General features: G+C 46.9%; 1 protein-coding gene across 1 annotated transcript; it reads right to left on the bottom strand.

The window, feature by feature from the left end:
• Window positions 1-6,639: 6,639 nt before the first annotated feature.
• On the bottom strand, window positions 6,640-18,928 carry kitb (KIT proto-oncogene, receptor tyrosine kinase b). Its single transcript, XM_063008484.1, has 18 exons — window positions 18,770-18,928; window positions 17,989-18,273; window positions 17,756-17,895; window positions 16,137-16,305; window positions 15,870-16,056; window positions 15,256-15,371; window positions 15,074-15,188; window positions 12,940-13,124; window positions 12,627-12,733; window positions 10,951-11,077; window positions 10,486-10,590; window positions 10,260-10,370; window positions 9,317-9,455; window positions 9,094-9,155; window positions 8,897-8,997; window positions 8,701-8,823; window positions 6,831-6,942; window positions 6,640-6,743 (listed from the first exon to the last, which is right to left on the bottom strand). The coding sequence occupies exons 1-18, from the start codon at window positions 18,834-18,836 to the stop codon at window positions 6,640-6,642; spliced, it is 2,355 nt and encodes a 784-aa protein (XP_062864554.1). The 5' UTR covers window positions 18,837-18,928.
• Between the last annotated feature and the right edge of the window lie 698 nt (window positions 18,929-19,626).

Raw genomic sequence — 19,626 nt, 5'->3', positions numbered from 1 at the left:
TTTTTGGTTCACTACATAATTCTTCATAGTTTGGATGTCTTCAGAATTAATCTACAATGTAGAAAATAAAAATAATCAAGAAAAAACATTGAAGAGAAGGTGTGTCCAAACTTTTGACTGGTACTGTATGTTTAACAGTAGGCACAGTAAGCTTCATTTTTCGCTTCTGTAAATGGTCAAAGTGACGTATCAAAGCATTTAGAACGGCAGCAGGGTCAAAGGCTCGCTCCAAACTGTTCTGACAGTGTTTAAAGTTCAGCAAAGCAACCCCATAACATCATGGAGCCTCATCTACGTTTCACAGTAGGCACAGTGAGCTTCATTTTTCGCCAATGTAAACAGTCAGCGTGACCAAGTGACGTCCAATTCGCAAAATAAACAGCCAGGGGGCAGTGTCAGGGCCGCGATTTGTAAAGGTGACGCAACAGTAACACTCAACATAAGTATGTAGACACGGCTTTCCGACACTGGGCTGTACGTTTCGCCCCAAGCTGTTCCGATAGTCTTCCGGCTTTAGCAAATCAACCCCACAACATTACTGAACGTTAATTTCTTCTTTTATCTTTTGTTTATCTGTAATACCGAAATCAGTCTTCCGAAAATCCGGTTCCTTCCGAGTCACCTGGAGTAACTCGAGTACCCTGTGCTAAAATTTGGGTCTCGGGTTACCCTCAATCCGGCAGCGTGGCGTGTCATTCGATCAGTGCCTTGAACAGCGCCGACCGTTCGTTTCTCCGGACGCCAAAGAATAGGTGCCACCAGACACCTCCGGCGGTGGTGTAAAAGGACCCCGTGTCTACTTTCGGAAAGGGACGTGCTGGCATCTTGACATCGGGGCAGCTGTTGTTTGTTCATGACAGTATTTAAATCATGCGATCGTATAATTGCTGTGAATTTTTATATAACCACGAATCTTGTCTTGTTTTTTATTTATAGAAATATAAGCCAATAACGATTTAATACAAACTTGACGATATTCCACCCTGAAATAAATCATATACACGTACGACTTCAGTGTTTTTTATTCTTTATTGCATTATTTATCGCTTTACCACGACACACACAAACGTACGATAAAGTTTTCCCGAGATGTCCAACCTAAAACGGCCGTTTCTTTCTTCCGACTTCAGCAAAGCAACCCCAAAACATCATTGAGCCTCATCTACGTTTCACAGTACGCACAGTAAGCTTCGTTTTTTTTTTTCTCCCTCCCCCGGGCAGGCCGTGGAAGTGTCGTCCGATTTGTAAAAAAAAAAAAAAAAAACCTTCAAAGTATCAATACGATTTCGATCAGGACTCGTACCAGGCCACCTTTCATACGTTCGTGGGTGCTTTTGGCTACTGGGAGACCTGGGACTTGCGATGGAGGCGTGGCTTTCTGACACTGGGCTGTACGATAGTCTTCCGACTTCAGCAAAGCAACCCCAAAACATCATTGAGCCTCATCTATGTTTCACAGTAGGCACAGTAAGCTCCATTTTTCTCCCCTGTAGTGCGAACACAAAAAGTATTGGGCGTCCACATACTTTTGGCTGTGTTGAGGTCGCACGGTGGTCGAGGGTTTTGTAGGTGTAGCAGGTGCAGCAGTGTTGTTTGGATTTACGCTGGAAGGAGAGTAGCGCTCCAGTCTCTTGACCAGGTAGGTGTTCCTAATAAAGAGGCCAGGGAGATTAAACATGATTTTTAAAATCCCAACAACACTGCTGCACCTGCTACACTCATCCCAGGACGACACACACTAACTACCTAATCGTTATCGTTCTGGTCACTTCTCATTTGATTGATAATTGGGGTACAGAGCAACCCGAGGGCTACAGTCAGTACCTGAATACCCACCAAACTTCATCTGTAGGGTAGGTGTAGCTTATGAAATGTGGCCTCACAGCAAGAAGGGCGTGGGTTCGGTTCTCAGAGTCCGTTCTGTGAAGAGTTTGCACGTTCTCTGGTTTCCGACTTCAGCAAAGCAACCCCAAAACATCATTGAGCCTCATCTACGTTCTTTTATAAGCTACACCTAGCGTACAGATGAAAGTCGGTCGGTATTCGGGTACTGACTGTAGCCCTCGGGTTGCTCTGTATCCCAATTACCGATCGAACGATGGACCCGATGAACTGGCGACCTGTCATGACTCAAACATCGTTCGAAAACATAGTAAAACAGACAATTTACCACACAACGTATGAATCGATACGTATCATTTAGGTGTTCCTAATAAAGTGCTTGTTTACTACGCGTGTTTGTTGACTGGAAGCTAAAAGTACACGAGGCCACATTTAATTTTAATGGGTTTTAAGTGAGAAACGTTTCCTACAGCGATAAAATACGAGGAACGCATGCTTAATTAACGCATGCCGTTAATTTACACAAAACTGCGGTGTTATTGAACAGAGCATTTCATTTCTCCTCAGCTCTGTTAGCATGTTGTTTATTTACAAGCGTGGCTACAATATACACGAATCATATTAGTTTTATTATTATTATTATTCGCATTCGAAATAATGTCATTTATGGGTCCGGATCATTTTAATCATGGCTAATGATGCTATGGCTAACCGTGTTAGCTTGAAGCTCCGATGCTAACAGGCTAACGCACTAACGCTAACTCTTAAGATGCTGTCGAGTCAGCTCATCATGCACTTATACTGGATGCACGATACCGGAAAGTACGGAAGCGTATTGCTGCCACACAGATTTAAAAAAGCCGTCAGTATGTCGTTATAACGAGAAAAGGATGCCATTATAACAAGAAAGTATGTCGTTATAACGAGAAAGGATGTCGTTATAACGAGGAAGGATGTCGTTAATAACGAGAAAAGATGTCATTATAACGAGAAAAGGATGTCGTTATAACGAGAAAGTATGCCATTATAACAAGAAAGTATGTCGTTATAACGAGAAAAGGATGTCGTTATAACGAGAAAGGATGTCGTTATAACGAGGAAGGATGTCGTTAATAACGAGAAAAGATGTCGTTATAACGAGAAAAGGATGTCGTTATAACGAGAAAGTATGTCGTTATAACGAGAAAGGATGTCGTTATAACGAGAAAGGATGTCGTTATAACGAGAAAGGATGTCATTATAACGAGGAAGGATGTTGTTAAAACCGAGAAAAGAATGTCATTATAACGAGAAAGGATGTCCGTATAACGAGAAAGGATGTCGTTAAAACCAAGAAAAGGATGTCATTATAACAAGGATGTCGTTATAACGAGAAAAGGATGTTGTTATAACGAGAAAGTATGCCGTTATAACGAGAAAGTATGTCGTTATAACAAGAAAGGATCTCGTTATTACGAGAAAGGATGTCGTTATTACGAGAAAGGATGTCGTTATAACGAGAAAGGACATAATGACATACTTTCTCGTTATAACATACTGACAGCTTTTTTTTTTTCATGAGAAAGTATGTCGTTATAGCGAGAAAAGGAAGTTGTTATATATGACATACTTTCTTGTTATAACATATTTTCTCGTTATAACGACATCCTTTCTCGTTATAACATCTTTTCTCGTTATAACGACATCCTTTCTCGTTATAATGACATTTTCTCGTTATAACGACATCCTTTTCTCGTTTTATGGACATACTGACGGCTTTTTTTTTTATCTGTGTGGCAGCAATACGCTTCCGTAGGAAAGCCATAAGGCTCATGCACCACTAAATTATAACATTACATATATATAAATAAATAAATATATGTAAATATATATATAAGGAAGCCCGTTTGGTTTGTACGACAGTAAAAGTTGAACCGAATGAGGAGCCTGAGGTAAAAAAAAACGAACAAAAAGCGTCCAGCTCAGTGTTGCCACACCTTGTTTTAAAAAATTCCCAAATTCCTGCCTCAAAAACCCCAAATTGTACTAAAAATGACAAATTTGTGAAGATTTACACCAACCAGGCATAACATTATGACCACTGCAGCTCTTGTGGGGTCAGTATCTATCGAAAGTGGTACGAGGAAGGAACGGTGGTGAACCGGCGACAGGGTCGTGGGCGGCCGAGACTCGTTGATGGTCCGTGCGGTCCGATCCAACAGGCTGCATGGCCGCAGACCGGTCGGAATGCCCGTGCTGACCCCTGTCCACCGACCAAATTGCGCATTGTCGCAAAGGTTACTTGGCAAAACCCCCCAAATCCCAAAGAGTGGCAACACTGTGGGTACCGAAAAGCCCAACCTAAATCTCTTGGACCGTACGCGCGATAAGACGGTGTTTCTTCTTTTTCACCAGTCGGCGGCGGATTCCTATGTGGAGTCTATGGAATTTGGCCAATCGGAGTTTATCTCTAGCGGATCGCTTCTTTTTACCTGCCAGGGGTCGCGGTAAACATGGGGTCTGTCCGAAAACCTGGCGATGTTTCTGCATAGACGAGAAGAGGGCGTGTCTAAATATTACGATTTCGGATCCCTTAAGATGCTGCCTAGTGAGGCGCCTTAATTCGAAGCGAAATATGAATGTGACTGAACGATGACGGTGGGCTAACGTCTTTTTCCGCCGCTAGACAGGAGACGAGGTTTAACGTGCCCGTTGGCACCTAGATGGCGGGTTAACGTATTACTGCTGAGTGTATTCCGTTTGGTAATATTCATTGCATACATTTAAGCGAGGTGCCCCCATTAGGGCTCCGCTAACGTGCGCTAACGTTACCATCCAGTCCAGCTTGACGGCCTTAAGCGCCGACGTTAAGCGCTTGAACTCCCGAGTCCACGAGTCCAGAGATTTAAATTGGGCGGAGAAGTTCGGAAGGAGCCTAGCGGGTCCCGTGCTCCGAGAAGACGTCGTTGGTTGCCAGCAGAAGGGGCTGGGTGGGTGCCGTGGTGCTCCCCGCCGAGCTCAGCCTCTCGGAGGGCGCCCTGTGCCGGCCCGGCGCGTCGAACGATTCGCTGCTGTCGCCGTCTTCTGCGCTGAGGTTCAGGTAGACCTGTCGGGCGCACAGAAGGGATTTTCTTTTAGCGCGGGTGTCACGAATGCCCGTGCCCACGCCAGTGTTAAAAGCAACTACAATGGGCACCAGGCATAATAACCGGACCTGAAACTAGATCCCATCTTTCCTCTGTGTAACACGCCCGGTAGTGTGCTGCCTGTGCTCCCCAGGAGTCAAATCCCGACTCCCCAGAACTCAGATCTCCAGGAGTCAGATCCCAACTCCCCAGGAGTCAGAACCCCAGGAGTCAGGCCCTGACTCCCCAAGAATCAGATCTCCAGGAGTCAGATCCCGACTCCTCAGGAGTCAGATTCCCAGGAGTCTGATGCCAAGAAGTCAAATCCTGACTCCCCAAGAGTCAGATCTCCAGGAGTCAGATCCCAACACCCTGGGAGTCAGATCTCCAGGAGTCAGATCCCGACTCCCCAGGAGTCAGGTCCCGACTCCTCAGGAGTCAGATCCCGACTCCCTAAAAATCAGATCCCCAGGGGTTAGATCCCAACTCCTTAAGAGTCAGGTGCCCAGGAGTCAGATCCTGGGAGTCGGGATCAGGAGTCAAATCCCAACTCCCCAGGAGTCAGATCCCCAGGAGTCGGATCCTGACTCTCTAGGAGTCAGATCCCCAGGAGGCAGATCCCCAGGAGGCAGATCCACAGGAGTCGGATCCTGACTCTCTAGGAGTCAGATCCCCAGGAGTCAGATCCCCAGGAGTCGGATCCTGACTCCCTAGGAGTCAGATCCCCAGGAGTCAGATCCCCAGGAGTCGGATCCTGACTCCCTAGGAGTCAGATCCCCAGGAGGCAGATCCCCAGGAGTCGGATCCTGACTCTCTAGGAGTCAGATCCCCAGGAGGCAGATCCCCAGGAGTCGGATCCTGACTCTCTAGGAGTCAGATCCCCAGGAGTCAGATCCCCAGGAGTCGGATCTTGACTCCCTAGGAGTCAGATCCCAACTCCCCGAGTCTGCGGTAGTGGGCTATTATGTTCCATCCAAAATATGCCACAATATCGTCATACTGACTTTTACTTTGATGTTGTAGCAGATTTATGCATTGAAATATCTCCTGGGATTCGAACTAACAACCTTCAGGTCATTTTCGAACATCTTACATTTTTGGTGACCTCGGACAGCAGCATCTCGGTCCTCTCCACCAGCTTCCGGAAGGTCGGCCTCTTCAGGGGGTCGGCGCTCCAGCACCATCTCATCACCTCGTAGCTGGAGAGACACACGTGAAGCGCCAGATAAGCAAAAGTATGTGGACGCCTGACCGCGAGTAAAATCAATCGGCGTTATTAAGAACTCATCGTATTATGTATTATGCATGCATATATCTCAAGAGATTCGAACTAATAACCTTCAGATCATTTCCAAGTACCATCGTTCCTACAACCCCAGTTAAAAAAGCTATAGAAGTTGGGACGGGAGGAAAAATATCAATAAAATGTAAATATGAATTTGGCTTTCCGCTGCGTTTGCAGATGCAGCGGCGTACCGCGTTCACTGACGAGGGTTTTCCGAAGCCTGTGTGGCCGTATTCGGTACAGACGCGAGTCGCTTTTAATGCAGTGGCACCTGAGGGATCAAAGGTCATGTGTATTCGCTGTTAGATCTCTACTTTTCAGAATCTTTCAGTAATATTATGGACTGTAGATGGTGAAATCTGATTCTAGAGTGTAATAGTTTTCCAGTTGGAAACGTGACATTGTCTCTTACATTTCGCTGGGAGCGAACTCCGGCTCGCTCATCCTGTACCCGTCCTGTATCATCCTGTAGAACATGGGGCCGACCGTAACTCCGGGATACGGGCTGTTACCTGTAGGTGGCGTGAGAGCACGGCGTCTTTAGTATCAGTAGGTGTTGTGAGATGTTCTATTGAACGTTTTTTATTGAACGATGATACCTAAAGAGAAGATCTCCCACAGTAAGATGCCGTAGGACCAGACGTCACTCTCGAAGGTGTACACGCAGGAGAACAGACTCTCCGGGGACATCCACTTCACCGGGAGACGAGCCTGGATAGTAAACACACAATACACCTTAGTGTCAGATACCCAGGAGTCAGATATCCAGGAGTCAGATCCCAACTCCCCAGGACTACCCAGGAGTCAGATCCTGACTACCCAGGAGTCAGATCACCAGGAGTCAGATCCCAACTCCCCAGGACTACCCAGGAGTCAGATCCTGACTACCCAGGAGTCAGATCACCAGGAGTCAGATCCCAACTCCCCAGGAGTCAGATATCCAGGAGTCAGATCCAGACTCCCCAGGAGTCAGATCCCGACTACGCAGGAGTCAGATCCCCAGGAGTCAGATCCCGACTACGCAGGAGTCAGATATCCAGGAGTCAGATCCCAACTCCCCAGGAGTCAGATCCCGACTACGCAGGAGTCAGATCCCCAGGAGTCAGATCCCAACTACCCAGGAGTCAGATCCCCAGGAGTCAGATCCCAACTACCCAGGAGTCAGATCCCAACTCCCCAGGAGTCAGATCCCAACTACTCAGGAGTCAGATATCCAGGAGTCAGATCCCAACTACCCAGGAGTCAGACATCCAGGAGTCAGATCCCCAGGAGTCAGATCCCAACTCCCCAGGAGTCAGATCCCGACTACGCAGGAGTCAGATCCCCAGGAGTCAGATCCCAACTACCCAGGAGTCAGATCCCAACTCCCCAGGAGTCAGATCCCGACTACGCAGGAGTCAGATCTTCAGGAGTCAGATCCCAACTACCCAGGAGTCAGATATCCAGGAGTCAGATCCCGACTCCTCAGGAGTCAGATCCCAACTCCCCAGGAGTCAGATCCCGACTACGCAGGAGTCAGATCCCCAGGAGTCAGATCCCGACTACGCAGGAGTCAGATATCCAGGAGTCAGATCCCAACTCCCCAGGAGTCAGATCCCAACTCCCCAGGAGTCAGATCCCCAGGAGTCAGATCCCAACTACCCAGGAGTCAGATATCCAGGAGTCAGATCCCAACTCCCCAGGAGTCAGATCCCAACTCCCCAGGAGTCAGATCCCCAGGAGTCAGATCCCAACTACCCAGGAGTCAGATATCCAGGAGTCAGATCCCAACTACCCAGGAGTCAGATATCCAGGAGTCAGATCCCAACTCCCCAGGAGTCAGATCCCAACTACCCAGGAGTCAGATATCCAGGAGTCAGATCCCCAGGAGTCAGATCCCAACTCCCCAGGAGTCAGATCCCGACTACGCAGGAGTCAGATCCCCAGGAGTCAGATCCCGACTCCTCAGGAGTCAGATCCTGACTGCCCAGGAGTCAGATCCCAACTACTCAGGAGTCAGATATCCAGGAGTCAGATCCCCAGGAGTCAGATCCCGACTCCCCAGGAGATAGATCCCCAGGAGTCAGATCCCGACTCCCCAGGAGTCAGATCCCGACTCCCCAGGAGTCAGATACTGACTTCCCCAGAGTCAGATCCCCAGGAGTCAGAACCCCAGGAGTAAGATTCCGACTTCCCAGGAGTCAGATCCCGACTCCCTAGAAGTCAGATCCTTAATCCCCAGGAGTCAGATCCCAACTTCCCAGGAGTCAAATCCCCAGGAGTCAGATCCTGACAGGTCCCCAGGAGGCAGAGTCCAACTCCCCAGGAGTCAGATCCTGACTTCCCAAAAGTCAGATCCCCAGGAGTCAGATCCCCAGGAGTCAAATCTCGACTTCAGGTGTCCACATACTTTTGGCCATAGTGCTCAGACAGTAAACCTATTTGTAACTTATAATCTATATGACAAAACCTGTGTACAGAGTAACTCACATTTCCTCTGAGAACGTAGTTGGAGTCCTTGGTGATGTCCCGGGCGAGGCCAAAGTCGCAGATCTTGGCGACCCGACCCTTGGTCAGCAGGACGTTCCTGGCGGCCAGATCTCTATGGATACACTGTCCAGAAAAGAGCATGTTTTATATACGGACTTTATACTTGATGAACTACGCTCGTAACTCGTGGACGTACGTTTTTGGACGTGAGGAAGTCCATGCCTTTGGCCACTTGATAGGAGAAGCTGAGCAGGTCCTCCGTGTCCAGGGACAGGCTGTCCTTATCGTCGCTCCACTCTGAGAATGGACAGAGGGGACAGAATAGCGGTCACGATCTGGTTCAGTGGTGACCACTAGTAGCAATGACGGGCAGCTCGGCGGTGATGGGCTTACCTGTCTGATTCGACCTCTGCTGGTAGGATCTCATGGGCATGTAGCCGGGATCTGGTCCCTCCCTAAAGTGCACACACACACACACACACACACACACACATATTATGTGCATCACTGTGCCCTTGTCCCAACTTTTTTAGATTTTTGTTGCAGGCATTAAAAAAGAATTGAGTGTAAATAAGAATTGCATTCGACCTGCCGTCCCAACTCTTTTGGCTCTTACCTTAACAGCTGGGTCTGACTCAGGAGGTTTTTGTAGTATCCGTCTCCCGTTTTGGAGCTGAAAAAGGCGTCTCTCTTTCTCCTGAGGAAGTTCAGCAGGTCGCCGTAGCAGCAGAACTCTGTGATCACTAAAACGGGGCCTGTTATGGAGGAAAAAAGCACAGATGCACCACATGAGCAAAAGTATGTGGACACCCCTCCTAATGACTGAACTTATGGAACATAGTAAGTGCAGTATACAGTATGCAGTATATACTGAGTGTAGTATACAGTATATACTGAGTGTAGTATACAGTATATACTGAGTGTAGTATGTAGTATACAGTATATACTGAGTGTAGTATACAGTATATACTGAGTGTAGTATGTAGTATACAGTATATACTGAGTGTAGTATACAGTATATACTGAGTGTAGTATGCAGTATATACTGATTGTATTATGTAGTATACAGTATATACTGAGTGTAGTATGCAGATACTGATTGTATTATGTAGTATACAGTATATACTGAGTGTATATGTAGTATATACTGAGTGTAGTATACAGTATATAAACAATATATACTGTATAATACATATACACTCAGTATATACTGTATACTACATAATACAATCAGTATCTGCATACTACACTCAGTATATACTGTATACTACATAATACAATCAGTATATACTGTATACTACACTTAGTATATACTGTATACTACACTCAGTATATACTGTATACTACACTCAGTATATACTGTATACTACACTCAGTATATACTGTATACTACACTCAGTATGTACTGTATACTACATATACACTCAGTATATACTGTATACTACACTTAGTATATACTGTATACTACACTCAGTATATACTGTATACTACACTCAGTATATACTGTATACTCTCAGGTGAACTTTATTTGACCTTCGAAGATCTCGGAAGACACCGACCTCCTACCGTACAGGCGCCCAGCAGATTGACGATGTTCATGTGGTTCCCAAGGTAACTGAGGACCTTCAGCTCTGACATTAAAGCCTCCTTCTCGGTGGAGTGAGCGCTCGCTGCGGACACACACACACACACACACACACACACACACACACACACACGAGGAAACAGGACATTCAGGTAATGTAATAAAGGTCCAGGTGCAGGTTAAAAATGGCGGGTACTTACGTTTAAGCATCTTGACGGCGACGGTGGTGACCGTGTCCGGCGACCTGAGGCCGTACGCTGTCGCCGCCACCACTTTACCGAAGGCTCCAGCACCCAGGATTTTTCCTGCACACACACACACACACTTGCATTAAAATCTATACTATATTGTATAGATTGACTCCATATATGGTAATGTAACCTGCATTATAGTGCTTATCTGTGGCCTTCATACTATTTACTTTATTTTTACCATGTGTTTCCCCCATTTATTACCCAATTTAGTCATAGCCAACCGGAACTCGTCTCTCTAATATCTGCGGATGAACACTTGCATTAAAATCAACACTATATGGCCAGAAGTGTGTGGACGCCTGACCTTGAGCTTGTTGGACGCCCCATTTTGTAAACAAACTGCATTAAAAAAAAGAGTGGGTGCGTCTGTGGGAATTCACCACGTCACATACAAACACAAATCCTGATTACCGAAGCGCAGTCGTTCTCTCGGAAACTCCCATTTGGGGTCGTAGGGCAGCTGGGTGGGGTCGATGTAGGTGTAGTTGTTGCCATGGATACTGTCGATCACCTTCCAGTGGATCTCGTACTTCGGTTTCTGTAGCAGACAGAAAAAGAGAGACAAATAAATCCTAATTTCACCAAAAGTATTCGGACACCTGACCACGAACTCCTCGAACATCCCATTTCAAAAACAAGCTGTATTTAGAATAGAGAGACCTCTGTGGGATCTTGTCTGCTAGGGTATGTCCGTGGGAATTTGTGCCTATTGAGTTTTTTATTTTCTCTGTGTTTTTTATATTATATATGTATTTTAAATTTATATTTGTTTTATGAATTTTAATTTGTTTATTATAAATTTTTTATTATAAATTTTTATTTAAATGTATATTTTTATTTTTTATGTTTTTTATTTTTAAAGTTTTTTATTTTTAATTTCTAATTTCTTTAATTTTTTTATAATTTTTTATTTTTTTTTATTTGCATTTTTTAAATGTTACTCTTTTGTATTTTACTGTTATGTTTTTATCTACATATTTTTTTTTAATTTATTTATTTTTTATATATTTTTTAATTTGTTAATTGTTTTTATTTAGCTTTTTTATTCATTTTTATTTTTATTTTTAAAGTTTTTATTTTTTATCTTTGTATTTTTAATTTGTACATTTTTTTTTTTTTTTTACATTTTTTTTTTAATTTGACTATTTTTGCATTTTATTTTCTGTTTTTATATTTATTTTTTAATTTTTATTTATTTTTTATATATTTCTTAATGTGTTGATTGTTTTTGTTTTTTATTACTTAATTTTATATTTTTATTTTTAAGGTTGAATTTTTATCTTTATATATTTTTTTTTTTTTTTTTTTTTTACTGTTTTTTTATTATTTTACTGCGCTCCACTTTATCTCCTGGACACTGTCAAACACAGCCATGCACATTTACACTGGAATGGGAAAGGGCCTTCCCTAAACTGCTCCTGCAAAGTTGGATATCCTTAACGACTCACGAAGGGGTGTCCAAATACTTTTGACCGCACGGTGTACGTCCGTGTGGATTTCGATTCCAAACACGTTCTCAGGGTGTTTTTGGTTTTTTTGTTTTTATTGAAATGTTGCCAGATCTGGCAGGATTCCACGATGTCGGGTCACGGCGAGTGAATTCTGTTTGCGCCGCACCTCATACCCGTCACGGCGCAGGATCGACAAGTCCGGGTCCACGCCCTAACGGACGAGCCGAGGAGAGGAATTTCATGTGTGGCTTCATGACATTCCGAAAGCATGAGGCCTGGCTCAGGGTGGGCGTTCTAATTCATCCCAATGGTGTTAAAGTATATAGAGAAAGCAATGAACCAGGCCAAAACACCAGGCAGTAATTAGGAGGTGTGTCCAGATCTCCCAACTTAGTGGTATCCAGTTCCCCAAATCGAATGGGGCGTGTCTCCTTTACTGCTGCAGACCCGAGGAGACACGCCCCCTCCGGCACGTGTGCAGTAGCCAAGCACTGCTCTCCGTTATTCACCGTCTCGGTGCGGCGCCTCCAGCGGCCAGCAGAGGCCGCAATCGCAGCCGAGACGAGGAATCCCGTCGGCCCTTCCTCCCCCGGACGCAGCCGCGCGGCCCAAAAAGTCACATGATTCGGTGTTTACCTGCATGTACTTGTAGAGGAGTATGATGAGGAACAGCATGAGCACGACGGCGGCGGACACCACACCGGTCAGCAGAGGGGTGAAGAGTTTGTGCGGGACTGTTCTCTCTACACACACACACACACACACACACACACACACACACACACACACACACTCGTGTATCAGGGTGGCGTTATGATCCTGAGCTTATTAGCGTGAGCGTTAAGTCCTGGTGTGCAGAACGTAATCTCTGCAAATCCGTCCTATTTCAATACCCCAGGTAGGCAGCAAGGCAGCTCGCTAGGTTTTGGGACGGACCCCTAGTACTCACCGCTGATGGAAAACAGCGTGTACGCCTGTTCCCCCTGCGTGGTCGCCACGCACTCCAGCGTGTGGTATCTCCCCCTGGTGACGTTGAGCCGGCTCTCCACCTCGGTGCGCCCGAACCCCGCCCCCGACAGGGTCACCGTGGCGGCGTCCTCGCTCTCCTGGGTGGCGTTCGGTAGCTGGGAGCACCTGCAAAATCAGACGCACGTGAGGAACCCTATCGACCTCCCCTCCCTCGAGGTCGATTGTCAGTTGTGCCTGTCGGATGCCCGGCCAGGCCGATAGCACAGCAAGTCTTAATGGAGGTGCCTGCACATTTCATACCACCCAGGTCATCCCACCTCCTGCATGTTTGGATCCCGAAGCAAATGAAAACCGCCCGTTGGGAGCTTGGTGAAGCGGCTGGTGCCGTGGCAACCAGTTCCCAAGGGTGATGAATCACGCCCAACCATCTGTTTGATCTGAGGTTGTATTTGTTCTAGCCTAGTGATTGAGGTGCTGATAGTAATCGAAAGGTCGCTGGTTCAAGCCCCACCACGGCCAAGTTGCCACTATTGGGCCCTTCTGCAAGGCCCTTGACCCTCGATCGCTTAGACGACATACTGTTACGGTAAAAGGATAAAAGTGTCTGCTAAATGCTGAGGATACTTTTGACCATGTGTCATATATGGGTATGTAAAGCTCTGAGGTATGTCCTTGGGAATTTGTGCCCATTCAGTATTTTATTTTCTATTTCTATTTCAATATCTTTATATAGCTCCTCCCGTGTAATTCTGGACTGACCTCACCTTTCTCAGAATCATTCTTACCCCACCAGGTGAGATCTTGCATGGAGCTCCAGAGTGAGGGTGATCGACTGTGATCTTGTATTTCTTCCATTTTCGAATGATCGCACCAACAGTGGTCTCTTTCTCACCAAGCTTCTTGCTGATGGTCTTGTAGCCCATTCCAGCCTTGTGCAGGTCTACAATCTCGTCCCTGACGTCCTTTGATAGCTCTTTGGTCTTGCCCACGGTGGTCGAGAGATTTGAACGGAAGAAACCGATTCTGTGACGGGAGGCTTTTATACAGGGACAGGACTAATTTGTGTGCCTCATGGGCACATAACCGGTCTGTGGGGGTCAGAATTCTTGCTGGTTGGTAGGGGATCAAATACTTATTTCCCTTAATAAGTATTCTGTCTTTCTCTGTTAAAATAAACCTTCCATAAAAATTATAGACTGTTCAAGTCTTTGTAAGGGGGTAAACTTACAAAATCAGCAGGAGATCAAATACTTATTTCCTCCACTGTATATATAGATAGATAGATAGATAGATAGATAGATAGAACATTAACTTATTTTTTATGTTTTTTGTTTTAAATTTGTTTATTTTTACTTTTAATTTTACATTTTTATCTCTATTTTTATCTTTTTATTCTTAAATTCTTTGATTTTTTATTAAATTATTTATTTAATTTTTATTTACTATTAGATATTTGGATTCTGCTAAATGCAGAAACAGTTCATGCAAATTTATAAGAGATGCTGAGGTGTCCAGATACTTTTGATCATGTGTCCTCCATGGGAATTTGTGCCCATTCAGTTTTTTTTTTCTATACTTTTATATATATTTTTGAATTTTTTGTATTTGCTTGATTGTTTTTTATTTTTTTTATTTTTATTTATTTATTTTTTTTAAAGTTTTTTTATTTAGTATCTTTTTATTTTTAAATTTTTTGTTTTTTAATTTTTTTTATTGAATTTTAAAAAATTTTATTTATTTTTTTAATTACATTATTTTTAAATTTTAAATTTATTTATTTATCTATTTTTATTTTACTATTTTATTGTTGTTAATGTTTATTTTTAACATTTTTATTTGTTTTTATATATTTATTTTATATATTTATTTTATATATTTTTTTAAAGCAGAGTTGATTCCATATATGGTAATGCTACCTGCATTATAGTGCTTATCTGTGGCCTTCATACTATTTACTTCATTTCTTCCCATGTGTTTCCTCTCATTCATTACCCAATTTAGTCATAGCCAACCGGAACTCGTGCCACGCCCACCTTCATACCCAAACCCGGAGAGGCGGGGTGATGAGCTACAGCTTTAGCCCTGTGTGTTCGTGTTCGTGTGAGGGTTTGTACCGTGTGTGCGGAGCTTCGCAGTAGTACCAGGAGATTTTAGGGACGGGGTACCCCGACGCCACGCACTTCACCTGCCCGTCGATGGGCCCCTCCTGAGAGACGATCACGGGTTTACCTGAGAGAGAGGAACGAGTTAGGGCGGGGTTTAGCTAACGGGGAGGTGGGAGGGAGGTTCGACTCACAGGTGACGTGGACGGAGAACGACCTGTTGACGGAGGCGTAGGCGTGGCCGGCCGAGAACGTGTAGACTCCGCCCTCCGAGCCGTGGACCCGGACCAGCTTCAGCTCGCTGACGTACCTGCGAACGTAAAACAAACTCTCGCGTAACATAACAGAGCCACGCCCTAATCTCCGTACAGTCGCCCTGGGCAAACGAGGTCCTTACACGGCGCCGATAGCCCCGCCCCTGTAGTCCGGTCATTTCCGAACCCAATTGTGCCCTCTAGGGGGCGCCCGGCAGACCGGCAACGGCGCCGGAGAAGAGAGCCACGCCCCAGTCTGTGCGCTCCTCCACTTGCTGTACAGGCGCAGCGTTGATAACCCCGCCCCCTTGGTCCGGTCTTCCCCACCCAGCAGACTGGAGGCTAATTGTGCCCGACCGAGCGCTAGCAGAGCCGAGATTCGAACCCGTGGGCACAGAATCTCGGCACTGGTGTGCTACTGAGTCACAGTAGCACTGCTGGTCAATAGGGGGCGCATCATTTCCCATGTGCTTAATGTTCAAATCCCCTAAGCAAAGCATGTGGCAAACAGTGTGAGGAATAAGGAACCCGCTTGGGCTGGCCGGGATTGGTACCTGTACTGCTGCTCGTACAGCGTGATGACGTGCTCGGACGTGTTTCTCAGCTGCCGGCCGTCGTAGGTCCAGCGGGCACGGGCGAGCCCGGGGTAGGAGATCATCTCCACCCGCAGCGCGAGGCTCTCTCCCTCGCGTACCTCGGCGGCCTCGTTCTCCACCTCCGTCACGTTGATGAAGCCGCGCTCTGGAACACACCGGCGCACCAGTATGAGCGGCGCTGCCCCGGTTGCCTGGCGCACACGCGCTTTCGTCGCGGGTTCTTACCGTACACGCTGAGGTCGAGCGTCGCCGTGGAGACGCCTCTCTCGTTCTGGGCTCGGCAGCGGTACGTCCCGGAGTCGGCTGTACTGACGGAGTTGATGCGCAGCGTTGCCGTGCGCTTGTAACCACGGGAACCGGGCAAGATGTGAGAGGTGTGGGACTCCAAAGCCACCTGGAACGAGGACAGGACGTCACGTCAAAGATGTTCACAAGTCACAAAATACGAGTCCGAGTCAAGTCACGAGTCTTTAGGCTAGAGTCAGAGTCAAGTCACGAGTCTTTAGGCTAGAGTCAGAAACGAGTGACGACTCTTTAGGCTAGAGAGTCCGAGTCGAGTCACGAGTCTTTAGGCTGGAGTCAGAGTCGAGTCACGATTCTTTAGGATAGAGTCAGAGTCAAGTCACGAGTCTTTAGGCTAGAGACAGAGTCGTCACGAGTCTTTGGGCTAGAGTCCGAGTCGAGTCACGAGTCTTTAGGCTAGAGTCAGAGTCGAGTCACGAGTCTTTAGGCTAGAGTCAGAGTCAAGTCACGAGTCTTTAGGCTAGAGTCAGAAACGAGTCACGACTCTTTAGGCTAGAGAGTCCGAGTCGAGTCACGAGTCTTTAGGCTGGAGTCAGAGTCGAGTCACGAGTCTTTAGGATAGAGTCAGAGTCAAGTCACGAGTCTTTAGGCTAGAGACAGAGTCGTCACGAGTCTTTGGGCTAGAGTCCGAGTCGAGTCACGAGTCTTTAGGCTAGAGTCAGAGTCGAGTCACGAGTCTTTAGGCTAGAGTCAGAGTCAAGTCACGAGTCTTTAGGCTAGAGTCAGAAACGAGTCACGACTCTTTAGGCTAGAGAGTCCAAGTCGAGTCACGAGTCTTTAGGCTGGAGTCAGAGTCGAGTCACGAGTCTTTAGGATAGAGTCAGAGTCAAGTCACGAATCTTTAGGCTAGAGACAGAGTCGTCACGAGTCTTTGGGCTAGAAGCAGAGTCAAGTCACGAGTCTTTAGGCTAGAGTCCGAGTCAAGTCACGAGTCTTTGGGCTAGAAGCAGAGTCAAGTCATGAGTCTTTAGACTAGAGTCCGAGTCGAGTCACGAGTTTTTAGACTAGAGTCCGAGTCGAGTCACGAGTCTTTAGACTAGAGTCCGAGTCGAGTCACGAGTCTTTAGACTAGAGTCCGAGTCGAGTCACGAGTCTTTAGGCTAGAGTCCGAGTCGAGTCACGAGTCTTTAGACTAGAGTCCAAGTCAAGTCACGAGTCTTTAGGCTAGAAGCAGAGTCAAGTCACGAGTCTTTAGGCTAGAGTCCGAGTCAAGTCATGAGTCTTTGGGCTAGAGTTGAGTCAAGTCACGAGTGTTTAGGCTAGAGTCCGAGTCAAGTCATGAGTGTTTAGGCTAGAGTCCGAGTCAAGTCATGAGTCTTTGGGCTAGAGTCTGAGTCAAGTCACGAGTCTTTAGACTAGAGTCCGAGTCAAGTCATGAGTCTTTAGGCTAGAGTCTGAGTCAAGTTATAAGTCTTTAGGCTAGAGTCAAAGTCAAGTCACGAGTCTTTAGACTAGAGTCCGAGTCGAGTCACAAGTCTTTAGACTAGAGTCCGAGTCGAGTCACAAGTCTTTAGGCAGCTGTGTGGATGCGCGGTTCTTACCACTCTGGCCGGGAAGCTCCAGGTCAGGTGGAAGTCGTGGTTGATGTTGGTGGTGCTGCAGACGAGCTCCAGCTTTTCCTCCTTGATCAGGATCACTCTTCCAGGCCTGGACAGACTGATCACTAAGACGGAGTCTGGAACTACACACACACACACAAGGTTGAGGGTTCAAATCCCTTAGTGTCTGGGAAATCTGGGATCCTAAAAACATAGAACAACAAGATCTCACCGACCTAACCGCACGTCCACGTCGTACTGGCTGGACCTCACGCCGACCCCGCCCATGTCCCCGGTGCACATGTAGCACCCCTCGAAGGCTTTGGTCATGTTGTGGATGACGACGCCCCTCTGCGGGTCGGCGCTGTAGGAGAGGCCGGCCGGCGGGGCGACGCCGCTACAGGTCAGCAGCGAGAGCCGGGTCACGGCCGGGTCGGTCACCAGGCACGGCAGGGTGCAGTCTTCGCCCTCTCTCACCAGCAGGCCTTTCATCATGGAGCGCACGAAGGCGCTCTCCAGATCTGTGAAGCATGGTGGAGGGAGCAACACGTCACAAATGCACACTGTCGGGCACAAATGTCCACAGTCATGGTCCAAATATTTTGTTGGAGGCTTAAGACTCCATCGCCTAAACCTCACTGTAACCGTGAAGCATGGTGGAGGGAGCTTCATATGTTAAGACTGCTGTATTGACCTTACTTATGTCACAAATGCCCAATTTCGGGCACAAATGTCTGCAGTCATGGTCCAAAAATGCTGTCAAAAGCTGTTTTCCATAAGAGACCCCATTACCAAAATCTTATACTAACTGTGAAGCATGGTGGAGGGAGCTTCACGTTTTAAGACTGCTGTATTTTGTATTGACCTCATTGATCTGACAAATGTTGGGCACAAATGTCCGCAGTCCTGGTCCCAAAATTTGTCGGAAGCTTAAGACTCCATCGCCTAAACCCCAGTGTAACCGTGAAGCATGGTGGAGGGAGCTTCACGTTTACACGTTACCAGCGATCGACGTACCCTTGACGTAAACGTAGATGGAGCTCCTCTCCCCCGTCTGTGTGTTCTGGCAGGTGTAGCGGCCCATGTGCTGCGGCTGGGCGGAGGCGAGGTTGATGACCACCGCCCCGCCGTCCTCCCGCGCGCCGTCGACCCCCCTGCCCTTCTCCTTGCGCCAGCGCAGCCCGGCCGGCTCTGCCTCCGCGCCGCCGCCGGCGTCTGCGTCGTCGGCGCAGCGCAGCTCCAGCTGGCCGCCCCTCTGGATGACCAGGTGGGGGACGTCGGGGGTGATGACCGGCTTCGACCAGCCTGGAACAACCAAAACAAAAAAAAACTAAAGTACTTATCGATTATAGCATTTCTACACTGGATAAAACAGGATGTGCAGCATGCTCATGGTCGGCTGTCCAAATACTTTTGGCCACATATTGTGTCCCTTAGGTGGTTTTTTATATTGCTGTGTACATGATACCTGTATGCAGCCCGTCCAAAGACCTTCGAGCATGGATGGTGGGGTGACCTAGCACTAGTAGGGCAGTGGTAGCTTATTGGTTAAACTACCAGACTACAAACTAACAAATGACAAGGTCCCTGGTTCAAACCCTACATCTGCCAGGTTGCCGCTGCTGGGCCCCTAAGCGAGGCCCCCCTTAACCCTTAGTCGTTTAGACTGCAGTTTTCGGTAAAAATGCGCCAAAGGGTTCAGAATTCGGCGCACAAAGTGATGACAGCAGGATGAAAGGGGTGTTGCACCAACATCCGTGACCGCCAAATGACGCGACCTCGTGGATGATTCATTGCTGTCGTTTTGCCGGCGACTGTCTTGCTTTTAGTCGTAGAGGTTGGAAAGTTCTTAATCCGTAGGGTTTAATATGATG

Source organism: Trichomycterus rosablanca, chromosome 14, assembly GCF_030014385.1.
Source record: "Trichomycterus rosablanca isolate fTriRos1 chromosome 14, fTriRos1.hap1, whole genome shotgun sequence".
NCBI classification, from domain to species: domain Eukaryota; kingdom Metazoa; phylum Chordata; class Actinopteri; order Siluriformes; family Trichomycteridae; genus Trichomycterus; species Trichomycterus rosablanca.
Note: the sequence above shows the minus strand (reverse complement) of the source record. Positions and strands in the feature narration are given on the sequence as shown.

What these genes read in the sequence shown, in the direction of transcription:
- kitb (XM_063008484.1), bottom strand. Translation starts at nt 18,836, where the DNA reads ATGGGCCGCTACACCTGCCAGAACACACAGACGGGGGAGAGGAGCTCC. An exon ending in GAGAGAACGACTGCGCTTCG is followed by an intron (nt 10,591 to 10,950) that starts GTAATCAGGATT and finishes GTGTGTGTGCAG; the next exon opens with GAAAAATCCTGGGTGCTGGA. An exon ending in CGCCGTCAAGATGCTTAAAC is followed by an intron (nt 10,371 to 10,485) that starts GTAAGTACCCGC and finishes GTGTGTCCGCAG; the next exon opens with CGAGCGCTCACTCCACCGAG.